The sequence below is a fragment of the Phoca vitulina genome, unplaced genomic scaffold, assembly GCF_004348235.1.
Source record: "Phoca vitulina isolate PV1807 unplaced genomic scaffold, GSC_HSeal_1.0 scaffold10, whole genome shotgun sequence".
NCBI lineage: Eukaryota > Metazoa > Chordata > Mammalia > Carnivora > Phocidae > Phoca > Phoca vitulina.
Genome location: NW_022589713.1, coordinates 39,293,734 through 39,313,942, shown reverse-complemented (window position 1 = coordinate 39,313,942; position 20,209 = coordinate 39,293,734). Strand labels below are relative to the sequence as shown.

The window sequence follows — 20,209 nt, the reverse complement described above, 5'->3', positions numbered from 1 at the left end:
TTTTCCTTTTTCCTCTTACTTCAGTCTACCCCTCCTGCCCTTACCCCCCACCCTCCACCCCATTGCACTTGCCACCATCTTACTTCAGACCTTTCTTCCCTATTGTCTGAATTCTTGCAATCATTGGACTGTTTCCATTGCTTCCAAAACCACTGTTTACCTCAGCTGGAGGAGCATTTGTAGAACAAAGGAAATGCTGTCCAAGCACCTCAGTATGACATCTGATATTAGAATCTGGGTCCAACCTGCTTTTTTTACACTATTGTACTATTCTGAATCCCCTTCTCAGAGAAGCAGTCTGAGCTTTCCCACCCCTGGACTTTGGCCAAGCTGTTCCTCCCCCTGGAACCCTCCTTGACTCTGTGTAAGAGCCAGTTCCAGTGGCCACAACCTCTGCCAAAGCTGACCCAGTCGAGAACAATTAAATGCATTCTCCTATTACTATAGTATTCTTTAAAAGAGCCCTGTTCATTTTCTCCCTTGCAGTAGACACATCATGTCTATGTGTACGTCCAAATCCCGTACTAGATTGTAAACTCTGGAGGGCAGGGATCCTGTCTCCCTGCAGAGAAACTGACCTGATGCTGGATACTCTAAGTGTGGAGGTGGGTAGGGAGACCCTCACTGGAATCTGGGAGAGGCAGACATGTCCTCTCCAGGTCAGGCAGGACATCCCCTTTCCCACCACATCATACAATGGTCGTGAAAGGTAGGGACAACCTGAGAAAGAAGAGAGCATCCCATTGTGGGCTCTAAGTGGGGGCAGCCGAAGCTGATTGAATCAGGCAGGGAAAAGAGGATGTTACAGATAGTCGCAAGAAGGGGGACGTTTGTATCCTGAAAGTCATTCTTGAAACACATCCTTCCACACCCAGACTCCACTGGTGAGTGGAGTCCTTGAAATATAACTCAATTGCTGGCATACCTTCCCTTAACGTCTTCCAGAGCTTTAGTGGCTCTCTTCAAATAAAACTGAGAATGATTCCTGTATACAAAGCCAAGTATCCAAGGACCAAAGGCTCTATAAAAACTGCCTGTTTGACTCTGTCTCCTACATCCCCCCCCGCCCCGCCCCCGCCTAACTCTTTCACCACAGTCTAGCCACAGGTCCCCATTCTAGACCTTTGGTCTTCCCGTTTTTTCTGCCTAGAATGTTTTTTTCTCCAAATCTCTCCAAGATTAGCTTGTAATTATCTTTCAGATCCAGGCCTCTGTGAGAGGCCTTGCCTGATACCAAATCTTAGGTATTTATGCTGTCATTTTCTATCACAAGAATCTTTTTTACATATTGGCTTTGGCTTTGCAATTCTGTTTTGTTTTGTTTTGTTTTGTTTTGGTGTTTTGATTGTTTGCTGATTGGTCCACTGACTGTGAGTCTACTCCTAGCAGGGAGTAAACTCCAAGAGAGTAGGAAAGGCGCCTGCCTCCTTCATTGTTCTTTTCCTGGCATCTGGAATTCTGGGGGTCACATAGTAGGCACTGTATCAATAATTGTTGACTGGGGGGGATGAAAGCATCTCTTTTATTTATCCAGACATCATTGAACTGTTAGCAAGAAGGGTCTAGGATCACTCACTTCCTCGTTATGCTCTGAAACAGCAAAAGCCAGCTTCACCTACTCACCAAGTGGTTCTGGCAAATACAGCAGCTCTCATTTCCCACCAGTGTCTCTCACCGTGCTTCCCACAGCCAGTCTCTGCTCCTTTCTCACACATTACCCTCTGAACAGACTGAAAAAATTCCAGTATGCTGGGAACAGAGTACCAGAGACTACCATATTGTTCCATGTGTGTAAAAGTGATTCACATAGGCTATAGGTGAATTAAAAATACAAACAAGAAACAAAACCAAAAACACAAAATGCTTTATTTTTATGGATCTTTCCTGAAAGCTGTTATGTGAAAGTAATAATAATAATAGTAATAAAGGTTAAGTCATGTGGTCAGCACATTTAATTTGGAAGACTACCTTTAGAAGCTAAGCTACTTAGAGGAGACTCCATTACCATGATTAATCTTTCAGCAACAAACAAATCTCTAAATATGTATTGAGGTTAAAGAGGAATGATTAAGAAATGGGAGCAACACTCTGCAGACAGGAAGGATCTCTCGGGAATTCTCTATTCACTGGGGCTTTGATTGCTACCTACAGATTAGAATAGTTCGCAGGACAAGACACTGTATATAGACTGAATTTTTGTTAATTACTTTGGCTTCAAAACCTCCCAAATTTTAGTCTACATAATTACTCAACACAAAGCCAACAGTACTTTATAAGTGATTTAAAGATTTGCAAGAGTTAATTCTGATACATGATTGTCGCTTTGTCATTTAATTCCTAAATAAGACTCCACATTGTTTTAGATTTTATAGCACCCTTTTTCATGAACTACTTTACTGGGTGTTCAAGGTATCCCTGCAAAGGGAGTGATACTGTTTTCATTTAAGAATTCATGCAGGCTTACTATCCAGTTTCAAGTGGAAATATTGGAGTTTTTTCCAAAAATATGTATAGTAGTTTTTTTTTTTTTTTTTTTTAATGCCCCTTTCTGTATTTAAGGCTTAAGTGAAATTTTACATTAACTCTGGGCTTGGCCATATGACTTGCTTTGGCCTATGGGGCAGTAGTAAATGTGTCCAAATGGATTGAAAAGTGCTTCATTTGGGCTTCCTCTCTTGCTGTTCTCTGAATTCTGGGACTTCCATGTGAATAAGATGATGCAGGATCAGAAACACATAATCCAATTGCTTCCATCATATTCAACCAACAGACAACTAACACCCAGAGGCAGAGCCGCAAAAATGACCATCAGCTGTCCCCAGGTGCTTGAGCAATTCTAGTCAAGACCAGAAGAACCATCCACCTGAGGTCAGCTTAAGTTGCCGGCCCACGAACTAAATAAATAGACCCATGAACTAAATAAATGCTTGTCACTAAGTTTGGGATGGTCTGTACTGCAGCAAACGCTAACAGATACAACATGAGAGTATGGTGACAAGATGGTCCATCTTGAGGAAAAGAGCTTAGCGTAGCCCAAACTTACTTAGACTGTTGGTAAGAATATGCAGGTGCATGTTCGTTGGATGTGTCCACTGCTATCTGTTGCTGCTGACCACTGGTGTCCTGGGATGAAGGTGCCACTGTCTGGGGAGAGGTATCAGCAACAACACCCTAAGGAGGCAAATAAGAACACAAAAGCCTTACTGGCTTTAGCAAAGGGCCTTCTTCCAGATGGACTATAGGGAACATCCCTCTTCTATCTGGCTTGAGTAGAGTTGCACTCGGCCAAATGAAGCTACAGGAAGTACCCCAGAGAAAACCACAGAGCACATCTGGATAAAGGCTGAGGAATTCACTTCAATGTGTCACCAAGAGGCCTTGTCTTCAGAAACCTCTACTGTAGTCGAATGGTCAGAAAACCATTTTCACCAAACTTAGAACTTTTAAACCATGGTTGCATATAGCCACACTAAATAATAATTTATTAATCAAAAGCTCATGCAGGATTCCTATAAAAACTTGTATATTCAAATATTTCCCTGGGGTAGTGTACCGTGTCGTGTCATGTCTCTTTGACTTGGCAAAACAATGGACCTAAAAAGAAAAGAAAGGAAAGAAAAGAAAAGAATACATAAAAGCTTGGAATTCTTTTAAAAGGCTACTGTTAGGTAGGTTTTCCCTTCAGCAATTTGGTTTGTTTTGGTTTTTTTTGTTTTCTACAACATGAACTAGAATTCATTTCGAGGTTTCAGAAAACAGACATCCTTAATCTTGATTTGCTACTTCTCTCACCCTCTCGTTTCTCACAGATGCCAACAAGGAGTTGATCATCGTTAGGGATAGATGTTTGCTTCTGAGAAAGGCACAGGTGGTTTTATCTAGCAGGTGGGAGGCCTAGAGAAGGCATCTCTCTGAATATGTTCTCTTGGTTTTACTCATAGCCTTGGACACCTACAGTGATGTCAGGTTTTAAACGTTTTGGTCAACTCTCTATCCCTAACTAAGCTCTTCCTTAGAATCCAAAAATTCTCCCTATATTACTTCAATCTTTTTTTTCCCTAATATACTATTTGGTATTACTCATTTTTCTGAAAGTCCCACTAGCATTTATGTGTGCGGATATTGGTGAATATTCAATGAGTGTTTTACATAGAAAAGAGATCGGTGCTTTTTCTATACGCACAAATTCAAAGCAATATATTAAAGTGACCCTCCATTTTTCTTAGTGAAAGACTTTTATTTATTTATTTTTTTGTAATCATTATGCCCAATGTGGGGCCTGAACTCACGACCCTGAGATCAAGAGTTGCTTACTCCACCTACTGAGCCAGCCAGGTGCCCCAACCCAAAAGACTTCTTTTTAACTATAGACTTCTTCTTTATAATTAGACTGTTTCTAATAAGTCACACTGTCAAATGTGTCCCATTATTTTATAGTCATCAAAATGCTCAAATTCTGTAGATAAGCATATCCATATGTCAGTGTAGACAAAGAAGAATGCAAATATGTGGTAGAGATCTATGCTTAAAGTGCCTAGAATGTCTAGATTCATTAACTGATGATCTAGATGCTTTTTGATGGGTCAAATACAGCAACAAACAAACAAACAAAACAAAACAAAACAAACCCCACATCTATTTTAAACACATAGTCTTGAAATTCTGAAGAGCCAATTAAAACCTGATTAATACTGACACATTCTTTGGGGCCCACAGGTCTAGAGCACATAAAAGATTTAAAACTGGACCTCCCTGGCTTCCTAAATTACATGATGGTATTCTCTTAAATTTCTGTTTTTCCCAAACCTTGGTACTAGCAAACATCTGGCATATACCAAAACAAACACTGTGTAAGATCCAATTTATTCTGTGAAGATTTCCCCAATCTCTGTAGTTGTAGAGATTGAGCAAGTCATGGTAGCCTTCTATGTGGAGTGGTGCCAGCACCCTAGTTGGCGGCCAACTCATGGACTAGCAATAGCATGGACTCCAGAGGAGTCCCTGCTGTTGGGAAGAAATGCACTGTGACCATAATGGCAAATGCCATCAGGAGAAGGGGAGGAGTGGCAAGAGACAATAATGGCTAGGACTAGACAGAAATATACACATCTAAGTGTTTTACCACTATCTATATAGCTCTATGCTCTCTTCTTTTCTATGTAGCTTGCTGGCTCTGTCCAGTAAAGTAACGTGTACAGGGGATGGATTCAGCCCAATGGAAAGAGAGAAGGAAAGGAACAAAGTTTCCATTAAAGACAAAATGACTTCATCATTTGAGGTATCCACAGCCATAAGAGGGTGCAAATAAATCGGAATCTGGGGATGGGACCCAGGCATAAATATTTTTTAAAGCTCTCTAAATAATTGCAGAAAATAATATACGGAAAAGTTTGAGAACCAGTGCACTAATGTGAACATAGATTCCCAAGGGAGCTTGTTAAAATGCAAATTCTGATTCAGTAAGTCTGGGTGGTGTCTCAGACTTCGCATTTCTAACAAGCATCCAGTGATGCTGCTGCTGATGCTGGCCCAGGGACACTCTTTTGAGTAACAAGGCACCAGCAAACTCATTCAAATAGTTGCAAACATTTTTTCCTGCCCTATTCATGAGTACTTGCGGTTAACCTTTAATGGGGTAGTGATCTGGTCTCTGATCTTTGAAGTACAAAAACCATACTCCCCTTTTACCTCTACAGCAAATTGGTTTATTTCGTGGGCAAAGCACAACGTAGGCATGTTGGTGCACCTTCATACAGTGAACTTGCAATGTCAAATTTTAGAGCGGCGCAAAACCACACATAGAGATTGCTTGGGTTATGGGGGCCCACGGTACATGCGGCTGAGATTTGTCATCCCTACCTCTTTCTATAAGACAGGGACAGACTTACTTCAATAGAAACAGCTGTCGGAGGCACAGGCGTGTACTGGGGAAGGTAGGTCCCTTGCATAGGCGCGGCAGCAGTCATATACTAGAGAGAACCAAAGAAAAATGCAGGTGAACTTGAGATTGCAATCAGCGAGAAAAGTAGGTATCACATGAAACTGCTTTAGATGTGTAGCCCACAGCCAGTGCATTATTACGCTCTATTTCCACCAACAACGGGGCAGTTCCTATCAGCAGAGAACGAGCTTGGCTTACTGATTCAGCATGAGCAGCAGCCCACCTCCACAGTATTGGTGCGGTATCGTCCCCCTTCCCTCACTTTGTCTTTGTAGCCGTTCTATCTTAGATCCCAACATGGCAGTTTCATGTCTAAACATACATTCCATAAGGGCAGGGAGGATGTCTGTCTTTTTTTCCTTCTCATTTTATTGCTAGCACCTATCACACAGTAGGCTCTCAACGAATCATTTGTTGAATGAATGAATCATCAGATTGTTAGCGATCATTTCTTTTCTAACTAAAAAAAAAAGAAAAAGAAAAATAGAGGAATAATGCAAGCGATGCGCATGTAGCAGTATTCAGAATTGGCGCATGTTCTCATTTTGTCATTTTCCTACCACTTTTTTAGGTGCAAAAGAAATAGTATTACAGATAATGACAAAGTCTCCTTTGTGCCCTTCCCCCCTTTCCATGCTCATGTCACTGGCAGTATTTTTCTTTTCAACTCCTTTAATTCTCCAAATGTTCTTCATCTGGATGGACAATGAAACCGTCAAACCATTTTTCACTAAGTTGTAGTTTTCAGTAAACCATGCGTTGGGAATAATAACCTGCAGTTTTGCATTGCAGAAAGGGAGCCCCAGGAAAATTACTTGCTCACCCACATAAGCCAAATTCCATATTCCCATGTCTAATGCCTATCCTCCCTGCAAATTCAACATTCTACTCTTTGAAAATAGAATTTTCTATGGAATCAGCTGTATTCCTGAGCTTCTAAACTTGACCTACATTACAAAACGTCGGAACCAGCATCATCTACTGAAGACAAGTTTTCTCCATTCACGAAGGTTAGAGACATGATTTTGATGGAAAACTGCAAGCCTCTGCTACTTTATTCTTCTAAATTTGCTGAGTTCAAATATAAATGCCAAGCCTCAATATGCAAAACTTAAATTACTATGTTTTGTGTATCCTGGTCCTTTCAGTGTGCAAGCGACGTAATGGTTCTGAATCAAGGGGAATATCTGAATGGAGATGAGCTCATCAGTTATTCAGTTGTTGGTGTTGTTGGTCGGTATTCATGGAGAATGATAGCAATTAAGCAACTCTGGAATAAATGTATTTCCATCCTAAACTAAAAACTGTCTTACTGTATCCACTTGCTAAAAATAGAGACAGGCTTAATGAAACAACCCTAAATCAAACAAACCAAACTGTTGTCTATAATCCACATGTAGCAACTAATAACTGGGTAACACTAATGACAACTAAGTTCAATTCCAATCTATATTAAACAAAACAAAACAAAACAAAAAAAACTTGTCACTTGGACCAAGAGCAACTATTTGAATGGCCTAGAGATATTACTAATTTCGGTTTACACTTAAAAATCACCAGAGATTTCTATGTATTATCTCCTGTGTTCTCACAGCAGCCATCAATTTTCTATGGAAATTGTCCAGACTGTCGTCTCCTTAAAGGCACGGGCCAAACTCTTCATGTCTCTGTATCTTCCAACACACCATGCCATGCCTGATACTCAATAAATAATTGTTCAATGGCTGAAGAAAAAGTTGCAAGAAGAAAGCCTTCCATTTCCAGTTACAAATCTTGCATGCCCTTAGCTGTTAATAATTCTGAGCTCACTGTAGATAGTAATTTCATCACCCCCGTAGTTTATTTGTATAACCTTTAAACATATACTTTAGCCAACTCCGCTCATTATTGTCCTTGTGTCTTAAAGCAGACATAAGTACTCAGGTATGTGATTGCTATCAATTTTTCAAATAAGTATAGAACTCGGGAGTCACCTTTCAGCAAATATATTCCACATCTAGAGCTCTACGGCAGGTGTCTGCCTTGCTAACAAAACTGCTCTAGGAAGTATTTTAGGGATAACAGTTCAGATAGGTGTTTTGCTTATATTATATAGGTTATTAAAATCCTTTGAGCATTTTCTATAATGTTTATTTTTGAATGGTAGCTCAGCTGAGAAAAGAGCTGTGTTCTAGTGCATTCTGGCAAATGCTGCTGAATGTATCTTCTTTTGTGATATTGACATACAATAAAAACTGAGAAGTCAAGTTTTATAGCAGCCTATTTGAAGATGATTAAGGGGCGCCTGGGTGGCTCAGTCGTTAAGCATCTGCCTTCGGCTCAGGTCATGATCCCAGGGTCCTGGGATCGAGTCCCGCATCTGGCTCCCTGCTCCGCGGGAAGCCTGCTTCTCCCTCTCCCACTCCCCCTGCTTGTGTTCCCTCTCTCGCTGTGTCTCTGTCAAATAAATAAATAAAATCTTCAAAAAAAAAAAAAAAAAGATGATTAAGACACCATTCCTTCTTTCCCTCCTTCCTTCCTTCCCTCCCTCCTTCTTTCTTCCTTCCTTCCTTCCTTCCGGTAGCATCTACTAATTTTGCTTAGAACTAGTTGCTGGAGGGGAGGCGGGTCGGGGGATGGGGCGGCTGGGTGATGGACACTGGGGAGGGTATGTGTTGTTGTGAGCACTGGGTGTTGTGTGAGACTGATGAATCACAGACTGGTACCCCTGAAACAAATAATACATTATATGTTAATTTAAAAAAAAGAACTAGTGCTCTAAGGAACATACTTTGGAAAATGCTTCTCTAATTGAATCTTGAAAGCCTTAGTAGATTTTTAGCAAGGGGGAATATATTTTTGCCAACTATGAATTTATGTAAGCCCAGAGCTGATTCTATTGGGGCACATGTTCTACTTTCTGGTCATGGTTTTCCAAGGCTTATAATATACTAGTAAAAGAATACATTGATTTGAGTATTTTCTATTCCAAAGTTAGTAATTCCAAACTTTGCAACTGGGTCTAATAAGTGAGAGTGTATCTTTTGCCTGAGAATATGATACCACTGGTACTTACCTATAGGACACTACTTTGATCTGTCTGCATCCCTCAGGAGCCATTTCTGTGAGTTATAAGTAGGGGCATGGCCTGGGTCACTCAGAGCAACACTCACTAGTTCTCTAGTTCACTAGTTCACCAACCTCCCTTGCCAAACTAGAGTTCTCAGACAGTGTAGTTAATGAAAAGCATTTTATGTGATTCTTAGCTAATCTTCTTCAAATAACTCTGACTTAATTCGAACCCTCATCTGTGTTTTGTCCAGTAGAACTGAATCAGTATATTTTCACGACTTCCAAGACATTCAGTGAAGTTGTAAACATGGCCCAGACTGAACTGCTTATGGCACAAATTCATACTCCTCTTTAGAACAATGGTGTGAGCTAGGAAGGACGGCTCACCCATTTTACAGATTGAGATAAGATCCCATGTAATAGGAATAAACTTCTGTTCTTCTGACCCATGACTGAGGACACTTTTCAGTCTACTTCTTTATCTTAGAAATTAAGTAAATAAGGTCTTAAGACTTTCCTTTAGATTGTTTCCATCTAATATAGATGTCAAGATGGTTTGTTGTTGTTGTTGTTGTTAATGGGCTGGAAAAACTGGAGATCCAATTAAGAAACATGGAATGATATGCTTTGGATAATATTTTTATTGCCATTTCATTTCCATGCATTTCTTAAATTTTACTTCGTACTCACAATACCTAAGTTTCTTCCAGGAAGACTACCCTATATGCTTGTTTTACAATTTAACTTACTCTTCTGCTACTCCTCTGAACAGAACCAAGAGAGATTTTATAGTATTAATGACATCAGCTCAGTTTAGTGTGCTGTATCTTTTAATGAAAAAAAAAAATCTTTTTTTTTCCCCCCTCACAGAAAAGATAATAGACAGAGTTTGAGAACATTGAAAATTAGGGATAGGCATATTTTAAACAAGTCAATACTGTGGAGCTTTATGCCCCATAAGATTATTTCTGGATAAACTTTTGCAATAAAACTCTGCAGTAGTAGACACATATATTCTAGGGTGAAGCCTCCAGAAGTGACAGCTTTGTGAAACTCGGAGCAAATGCTTACAGGAAATGGCTCCAGCTATGTGTAAGATCAACTCCCAGCTTTAGGTAATTGGTGACAAATAACTCTGAACTTTCTTGGCAAGCACAGTTTGATTTCCTTAAGAGCACAGATAAACTACAGTCAGACTTAATAATCCAGGCTGCACAAACACTGTTTAGATCTGGATGCCTCAGAGACTTATTTTATCCAGCTAACAAATGACAAAAGACTAAGAGAATTCCCTGCGATATAAGAAATCTGCCCTTTTGGCTTGATAAATTCTGGTGGATTACTTATTAAAACCATATCAAGAATGGATGTATATCCTTTTTTTTTTATTTTTTTTATTTTTTTAAAGATTTTATTTATTTATTTGAGAGAGAGAATGAGAGACAGAGAGCATGAGAGGGAGGAGGGTCAGAGGGAGAAGCAGACTCCCTGCCGAGCAGGGAGCCCGATGCGGGACTCGATCCCGGGACTCCAGGATCATGACCTGAGCCGAAGGCAGTCGCTTAACCAACTGAGCCACCCAGGCGCCCTGGATGTATATCCTTTAAGCTAATTTCTTTTATTGGTATGTTTCAAAGACTAGAATATATCTGCCACCATTCTTTCATGAGTGCAAATTATTTTGCATTTTTTTGATACAACGGCTGATGAGAACCACACTGCAGTGAGATGATGTGGATAAAAGGAGTACGTCCATACGATATTTCCTTGTTGGTAGCAACCCAAGGTTTAGGCATGAATGGAGAAATTTTATGGTTTTGGTAAACAGCTTGATTATTTTTACATATTCTAAAAGCACTGGATTTTCACATGTAAGTTCGAAGGAGACCTGAATAGCCATTTTCAAACCCACAGAATAAATTCCAGACTCCATCACTTGTTCCAAGAAGTCTAGACGCTGCATCACCAAGATAGTTACACAAAGACAGAAAAAAAATGGTGAAATTGGAGAGGAATTGTGTTTTTGCCTATTTAAGTCAGGACAAACTGTTTCTGTTACTGTGGAATCATTGATTATTTCAGAGGAAACAAAACTCCACATTTTTAGTTCTGGATTTACTTTCTCTTCCCCCACCAAAGCAAAACAAATATGTTTTATATATTTCCTGTGAGGAAATTTTCATTTAATAATTTGTAGAGCAAGGGAGTAGCAAGGAATTTCCTACATTTGAATTTTTGAAATTTCCTCAAATAATTTATCAAACTTGCTCATTTGGAGTTGTCACTATACTGCTTAGATTTTAAATTGGTGCTTCTAGTCCTTGCTATAAAATTCTTCAAGCTGCTTAACAAATTCCAGAAAGGGGAGTTGTCCAGGTACTAGCAAACCTGGAAAGTCAATAAGGATACAGGAAAGTTGCAAAAATGCACCTCAGAAAGGAAGTTGAGCAGAAAAAAGCAGCATCATGGAAGATGATGCCAACAGAATGCAGTGTGAATTACTTTCAAGGCCATCCACTGTAAAGTTTCTTCTAACAAAGGAAACTTAAGGGAACAGCCTGGGTTGGGTGAGTGGCTGAGGGAGAGGCATGGTGTTACCTCAGATAGAGATACTTTGTGGTGTGTAGATTTGTAAAATTCTGTCATTTTAGAGCTGGGGAGTAATACCTGGACCCAGGATGGCGAATCGGTATCATTTCACATGCTTGCTTTGACTAAGCAGTAATTGCTGCCTGGAATGAAATTCTAAGAAGGTCTCTAAGTCTCCATGCCACTCAATGAATGACAGACCATCCACAGAGAGGAGGAAAGCTGGAGAGATTCTCCTTGAAAGGAAAGTGTCCACTAGGCTAGACTCCTATATGGGCCCCCACTATACATTCTTCCTATAGTCTTTCTACTTCCGCCAATAAAATGTTGGAGAATGAAGTGGATCCTCATCCAGAAAATAGTAATGAATGCTTTCATGATGTTTTGTGCTAGTACTAATTTATAAAGTAGGTACTAACAGAAATAACAAAGTAGACAGTTGTGAAAAATGAAATAATTATCCCTGAAGAGTAGGTGGAGGTGAATACAGATAGTAGCATATACTTCACTTACTAGGAGTAAAAACACTAAAGGAGGAAAGATGGCCAGTAGATGGCTTGATAAAAATTGAAGCCCAGAATTCTTAGGAGTATGTAATCTATAATATTCACCCAATTCCCTAGAATAGTACTAAACACAATCCACAGAGAGGTGTGCATTAAATTATTAAACAAAAAATACACAATGTCAACATTGTGTTCTGGGGTGGCACCATTTTTTGGCAACACATAGCAAGGAGAGTAACAAGGAAGAGTCTTGGAAGTTGCTCTCAGCTTGGAAATTTATGAAATCTCACCCCCAGTGCAACAGGGAGAAGTAGTCATTCCCATATAATCACAGGCTAAGGAGGCCTTCAGTTTTGCAGAGAAAGGAATTTTCATGAATGTATTGGAAAAATCCAAAGCCTGCTAGGTTCGAGCTTGTGCACAGATCTGTGGTAGTAATAAAAATAAGATATAATACTATGGAAATGTAGCTGATTGAGAAACTGTGTCTAAAATTTGAACTTCAAACAACTCTATATAGGCATCATGAATTCCTTCCACCTTCTCAATTTTTAAAAAAAATATTTGCTTTATTTATTGATTGACTGATTTATTTAAAAAACAATTATTAGAATTAATAAGGGAGTTTAGCAAGGTTGCTGGATATAAAGTTAATAAAAAACTAGTTCTATATATCAACAGCTGACAATTAAAAATGAAATTTAAAATAATACTATATTGATGGCACCAAAAAATAAAACACCTAGAAATAACTTTGAGAAAAGGCATGAAAACTTCTATACTGAAAATTAGAAAGCATTGATGACAGGAATTAAATAAGACCTAAATAAATGAGGAGATGTATCACATACATGGATTAGAAGACTCGATATTGTTAAAATGTTAATTCTCCTGAAAAGAATCGATAAATTCAATGTAGCCCCGCATCGGGCTCTCTGCTCAGCGGGGAGCCTTCTTCTCCCCCTCCCACTCTGCCTGCTTGTGTTCCCTCTCTCACTGTCTCTCTCTGTCAAATAAACAAAAAAAATAAAATCTTAAAAAAAAAAAAAAAGATAAATTCAATGTAATTCCAGTTGAAATCCAAGCACATTTCCTGGTAGAAGTCAACAAATTCACTTTAAAATTTATATGGAAAGGCAAGAGACCCAGAATATCCAAGAAAAGTTTGGGGAAAAAAAAAAAAGTTGAAGGATGCATACTACTAGACACCAAGATTTACTAAAAAGTCATGGCAATTAAGATATTGTGGTATTGTTGCAAGGAGAGAAAGAGTGTCACCATAATTCAATGTAGGCAAGAATGATCTTTCTAATAAATGATACTGGATAAGCTGGGTATCTCTCTATAGGAAAAATGATCCCAGATCCTTACCTCATACTATACAATACCTCATAGTGTACAATATTAGAGACAGATCATAGCTATAAATATGAAAGGTATTTTAATATAGTTTTCTAAAGGAAAGAGGAGAAAGCTTCTTGAAATTGAGAATAGCAATGATTTCTTAAACATGACTGAAAAATAACTAATAATAAAAGAAAATATCGATAGCTGGGCTTCATTAAAACTAAGAACTGCCAATTATCAGAAAACAAAGAAAAGATATTTACAGTACGTATATCTGACAAAGCTTATACATAGAATGTATATTGTTTAAAAAGATCCACAGTCAGTAAGAAGACTGAACACTGAATTTTTAAAAATGAGTCTGAATGAACTATTAATACACATAATAACTTACATGAATCTCCAGGGAATTATGGTGAGCAAGAAAAAAGAATTCTAAAAGATTATATAGTGTGATTCCATGTATATAACATTTTTTATATGATAAAATTTTAGAAGTGGAGAACAAATTAGTGGTTGCCAAGGATTAGACATGGGGGTAGGGGACTAATAGGGAGGCATGTATAGGTATAAAAGTGGAACAGAAGGATTCTTGTGATACTGAAACTGTTCAATATCTTAACTGTGGTGGTAGCTAAAAAAGTTATATAGGTAAAAATTGTATAGTAAATACACACACACAAATGAGTATAAGTAAAGCTGGGGACATTTGAATGAAATTTGTAGATTATATCAATGTCAATATCTTGCTTGTGATATTACACTATAGTTTTGTAAAATATTACCATTGGGGGACATTGAGGCAATTGTACAAGGGATGTCTCTCTATATGATTTCTTACAACTGCATGTGAATCTACAAAATCTCAATAAAAATTTCAGTTAAAAAACAAAACAACAAAAATCATGTATATATAGTCACTCAGACACTTCAGAAAAGAGAATATCTAAATTCCAAATGGCCAGTATGCATATGAATACATAACCTCACTCACTGGTCATCAAGAAAATGCAAGCTAAAAATATTATGATACAACACTATAGTCTGACCAGCATGGCAAAAATGAAAAAGACTGACAATACCAAGTGTTAAGAGAATGTAGACAATTGGAACTCTCATACACTGTTAGTAGGAATATAAATTGGTACATCCACTCTGTAAAACTGTTTGGCAGAACATTTACAGAATCCATGAATGAGCAATCCCACTCCTAGGTATGTGCACAATAGAAATTCTTTCAAATGTACACCAAGAGATATGTGTCAAATATTTAGAGCAGCATTATTTATAATGGCTCCAAGCTAGAAATAACCTAAATGTCCCTCAACAGTAGAATTAATAAGTTGTAATATATTTATATTGTATGATATAAACAATGAAAAAAGAATCCTTGCTCTACAAATGTGGATGAATCTCCAGATATATATATATATATATATATATGTATATATGTGTATATATATATATATACATATATACATATATATATCAACAGATATAATGTTGAATTTTTAAAAAAGACCAGCATAATAAGCTTTATACTGTATAATTTTATTTACTTAAAGCTCAAAAACAATCAAAACAAATCTGTGTTGATAGAGGTCAGGGTTGTGGGTATTTTTATGGAGATAATAAAAGGGCAGGGACGCAAAAGAGGCTTCTGTAATAATAGGACCTTTTATATCTTGATCTAGGTGGTAGAAACATGAGTATCCACCACCACACTTTCTAAAACTTACTGAGCTATGAACTTATGAATTGTGCATTCTTCTGTACATACTTTATATTCTATAAAGGTGTTCACAGTAAAGAAAAAAGGACCAACAGAGAAAAGGAAAGGTTGACCTTAGGGGAGAGCAGGGCCAACTTATCCATTTAAACAGGCTAGATTGAGTGGATTCAGACACAAGCTTGGGAGATTTGTAAGGTACCTAAGTTCTTTTGTCATTATTTCTATTTTTTGAGGCAAGATGTGAGGTGCAAGTGAGAGGCAGTAGGTTTGGGAGAAGGTATGACATGGTTGTCTTGGAGAGTGAGAGTGAATGGACCAGGGATATGCAGTAAGATTTCTGGGCAGTGCTGAAGGCCCATTTAAGTTGTGTGCTCATAAAATTACTGTGAAACTTGGCAGCATTGGTGGCAGTCTTTATTCTTGCCACATTCAGCTGTTCAAAGGAATGGAGCAGACTGAGAATTGCAAGCAGGAACAAAGTTTTACCAGGAGGAAAAGTGAGCAGGGGAGGTGAGGACACATGAAAGGAAGTGATTGCAGTGTTCTAGTATAAGATCTAAACTAGGCACAGATGTGAGCAAATGAAGGAGAAAACTGATACCGACAAAGTGGCAGGCAATAAGCAGGTAGGCAGGCTTAATGGTGTCAAAGAATTATTGCAATAAGGGTCATTAAAGTGGTTGTAGAAGGACGGAGGTGGTAGTCAGAGAATGGCCAGTGTGAATTTGAGTTATTTTCAAAATTGAGATTTGGAGTTGGTGCAGTGATTGCTATTAACAAATTCTAGGATAAGGTAGAAAAAAAGATCAGCAGAAATGAGGAACTCGGGAAATGAGAGACCTAGGTGCTCTTTATGAAATTCCAATGATAGATATATAGTCTTAATTCACTTACTAGCAACATCCAATACAATTTTACTGAGCCCCTTTTATGTGCCAAGTTTTAAGTGAGCATATATGATAGTGTTGAAACATGGATTGGGCAATAGGATGTAACAGAACCTAGGAGAAACAGATTTTGCTACTGACCCACTGGGTGTTCTGGATAGTTTATTCCTATTTTCTGATCTTAGGTATATGAAGCTATTTAATTTTATGTATTGTTCATTGTTGCCAATCTTACATTCACCACAGTACCTGGGAACAGCGAGGCAAATGAAAATCCTTGCAGGTTCATCTTTTGTATTGTTACTACTTTTCTTCTGTTAGTCTTTCCATTTTGCATTTGAAGGTTTATGCCTTCTTTGTTGTTTAACATTCTCTACTGTTCTTGCATATTAGTATGATTTATTGATGGTAAAGAATTAAAAGTCTCTGTAAAGTGGTGACCTTTTCAAATGAGAGAGGCTACTGAGGTCAAATCATTTATTTAAATCAATCTCTGAATTTGAAAGTATCAGAAAGAATTCACTTAACAAATGATCTGACTGACCTATTATCTAGATGTTCTTTCATAAACTTACAGGAACACACAGCCCAAACAACTAATGTCCTCAGCTTCTTCAGACTCATTTAATCTTTTCTCAAGGAAACCAGGTTTTTAAATTTTTTTAAATATTTAATTTTTTTTTTTTTTATTTTGGAAATGAAAGAACTGAAGGACTTTGTCAAGAAGGTAGACAAGTGAACTAAGAAGTCCTCAATGGAAACTCTGTTGTTTTCTGTTTAAGCCTGTGACTAAAGCATTAATTTGAGCTACGTAAAGACACTTCAGTTGAAGGAAGGGAACTGATCCAGGGTGCCACACACACTGTAAATTCCATTTGCATGCAACACATTTCCTCTCAACCATCTCAGGCCCACACATTGTGAATGCCAGTCATCCCAGTGAACCAGAGTAGACACAACAAGAGGAAATGTTGAGGGTGCCCCACAATATCCTTTGAAAGAATCCGGTCTCTACAAGAGTCAACAAACATGTTCTTTTTTGATATGTTTGTTTTTCAGTGAAAAGACCTTCAGAGAAAAAGCTTGACCTATTCGACTCATTAGAATATTCATATAAGAGTTTGATCCACACGGGTGGGGAACAAATGAAGGAGAACAAGGAGGAAGGGGAAAGAAAGGAAAAGATGGATCAACATTCTAAATAAGGAGGAAAGAAGAGAAATCAACAAGGAATTGGGCATAAAGCTATTTGAGAAAAATACTTCTAGGAATGGTTCATATTTAGGAAAAAACAAAGATTTACATGGCACTGTTCTACCTCTATAAGCATATTTAACTTTGGTAATACAAAAACATAATGGAGGAGTTTCTGCCTGGCTATAGATGTTATCATTATTTCCTCCAGGGATAAGAAGCATTCAAAGAAAAGAACCAAATGCAAAAGATAGGAGGATTGGAGGGAAATAGACCTTCTGGTGCCAGAGTCAAGATTGCACTCCTGGCCACAGGAACTGGAGAACAGTTTATTTGACGACAGCTGTCAAAAGTGGAGAGATGAAGAATGTTATCTTGTGGTAAATTTCAACCTACTTGCACTGAGTTCTCAGAATCATTGTGACCTATAATATCTCACTTACACTTGGCTTTACCCAATTCTGCCTGCTCACAGTGATGAGTCCTCCTTTCGTAACTTCCTTCCTCTGTGCCTTTTGCTTTCCACTGTGTTCTAACATCTTTCCATCCACCCATGACACCCATCCTAAACCTGTTTCTCAAACTGAGTCCTGATGCTAAATTCCTATATGAAGCCTCGTTTCCATCCCTAATTTGGAAGTGATCACTCTCTCCTCTGACACCTGAGTGCTCTTTATCTGTACTTCTGCTACAGCTCTTAGCACTCAAACTCTGAAAGCTCCTAGAGGCACTATGCCTGATTCATTATGGTTGGCACCTAATATGCAATTATTGAATGAATGAATGAATGAATGCAAAAATGGATGAATAATTCAGCACTCTGGGTGAAAAACTCAAACTGTATAACCCACAGGAGCTATACGGTTGTTCAGGGAAGAGCACAGAAATCCTAGTCCTTTGTTTTCATCTTGATGCCTATGATGATTTGTATATGTCAACTTGACTGGGCTAAGGGATACCCAGATAGCTGGGAAAACTGTATTTCTGAGTGTGTCTGTGAGGACTTTCTCCAGAAACCTTTAATATTTGAATTGTTAGTCTAAGGAAGGAAGATTGCCTTCACCAATGTGGGTGGGCATCAATCAATTCCCTGAGGGCCTGAACAGATTAAACAAAAAGGTAGAGGAAGGGCAAATGTTCTCTCACTTTTCTTGAGCTAAGACATCCTGCCTTCAGACACGGGAGCTCTTGCTTCTATGGCTTTTCAACTCAGGGACTTACACCAGTGGTCCCCTGGTTCTTAGGCCTCAGACTGGGAGTTTATACCATTGGCTCCCTGATCAGATTTGGACTGAATTATACCAGATTTCTTGGTTCTTCAGCTTGCAGACAGGGACTTCTTGGTCTCTAAAATCATGCAAGCCAATTCTTATAATAAGTTTCCTCTTTATCTATTTATCTATGTATCATATTTATCTATATCTATCTATCCATCATCTATCTATCTATCTATCTATCATCTATCTATCTATCATCTATCTATCATCTATCTATCTATCATCTATCTATCTATCTATCATCTCCTACTAGTTCTGTTTCTGTACAGAACCCTAATACAATGCCTATGACATAAATGAATTAGTAGATAAAATGTGCTTATAGTGTGTCTTCAAGTTTGGCATTTCTTTGGAAGTGCATTATGGCATGAAAGAAAGCTAATGAAAATTATTACAAAGGGTAGAGAGGAGACTTTTCTAAGACCCACCAAAATTCTTTAATAGAAAATACCCAATATTGGGGGAGACTCTTGATTTGAGCCTTCATATACTGGAAACCCCAAATTATAAGAAAAGGCCAGATTCACTCAGGAATTGAAACTGCAAGTACTGCTTCAAGCCTGAGTGAGAACATCTCACCTGCATTAAGCGGGAATTTGGCATATGAATAGAAAACCATTGGATTTTTCAGGGTGAACACTACAAACTCAGGGAGAATATGGTCAGCATGCTTGTGAACACAAGGGCAAATGAGTGAAATCTTTTCATTGGAATAGGTTGAAAGGTAAATATTTGAAATTAATGGTGGTAGTGAGGGTGCTGGCAAGAGAACAGGTGAAACGATACACACTGTTTTCTCGGCTGGACAGGGAAAGAAATGGAATAGGGAAAGTTGATAGATGCAGCAAAAAAGGAGAGATGCAAGAATGAAATGCTAATAAACAAGTATGAGGGTTTTAAGATTTCAGAGGGGCAGCCATTATGGTTAGGTCCATAATGTTCTCAGGACAACAATTTTAGGTGAGACATGAAGAAGGAACAATTTTTTATGAGGAGCATGAGGATGTGGAGGAATTTATCTTTGTGTTTTACAAAGCACTTTCAGAAAGACACAGAGGAAAAGATAGCATAGGAGGTCAGCAGTAAATGGGTGATCCACTGGGCAAGCAGTATGGAGTATCTTGACGATAAAGACTGTATGAAGGCGGAAGCCCCAGCCGATTGAATTAGGATGGTGATTCCAGAGACCAGAGAGAGAAGCCTGTTGGCATTTGCTCACCTCCAGGTTCCAGCCAGGCCAGGTGAGATCTCAGATGGTTTCACAGCCTGATATATGAATGCCTGTAAGTCATGCTAAAACTATCACTTGTTGGATACATAGTCTTTCTTTTTTTCCCACCTGTTCATTACTAGAGGCCATTCACTCTAGAGAGTTGGAAGTTTGAATTCAAGTTCAGTCTAAGCCTATGCAAATGTTCCCTGTACAGAACTGCACAAAATGAATGAATCTTGAAAATGCGTTTCAGAAACCACCATTGGGTATTATTACTCTTGACTCACAAGTGCTTTCACAATTTCTTAATGGACAGGGAGAGGGGATGCCTATAATTACTCTCCTTATCATTGGTGTTGATCAGAAAAGCTTCTCTGAAAGATAGCCAAACCTTCCATCCATAAAATAATCTAGTAGCAAAACTGAAGCACTTTTCTTTGGGTTTTGTTTCTTGTTCTTTGTTTTTGCTGTT

At 38.3% G+C, this 20,209-nt stretch overlaps 1 protein-coding gene across 2 annotated transcripts in view; it reads right to left on the bottom strand.

The window, feature by feature from the left end:
- Positions 1-3,039: 3,039 nt before the first annotated feature.
- Positions 3,040-20,209, bottom strand: part of RBMS3 (RNA binding motif single stranded interacting protein 3) — a 1,498,583-nt gene continuing 1,481,413 nt past the window's right edge. For both annotated transcript variants that reach the window (XM_032408843.1, XM_032408844.1), the window contains 2 exons: positions 5,889-5,969; positions 3,040-3,171 (listed from right to left, as the gene is read on the bottom strand). In XM_032408843.1, the coding sequence (XP_032264734.1) occupies positions 3,040-3,171; positions 5,889-5,969 (213 nt within the window). The remainder of the gene's footprint in view (positions 3,172-5,888; positions 5,970-20,209) is intronic.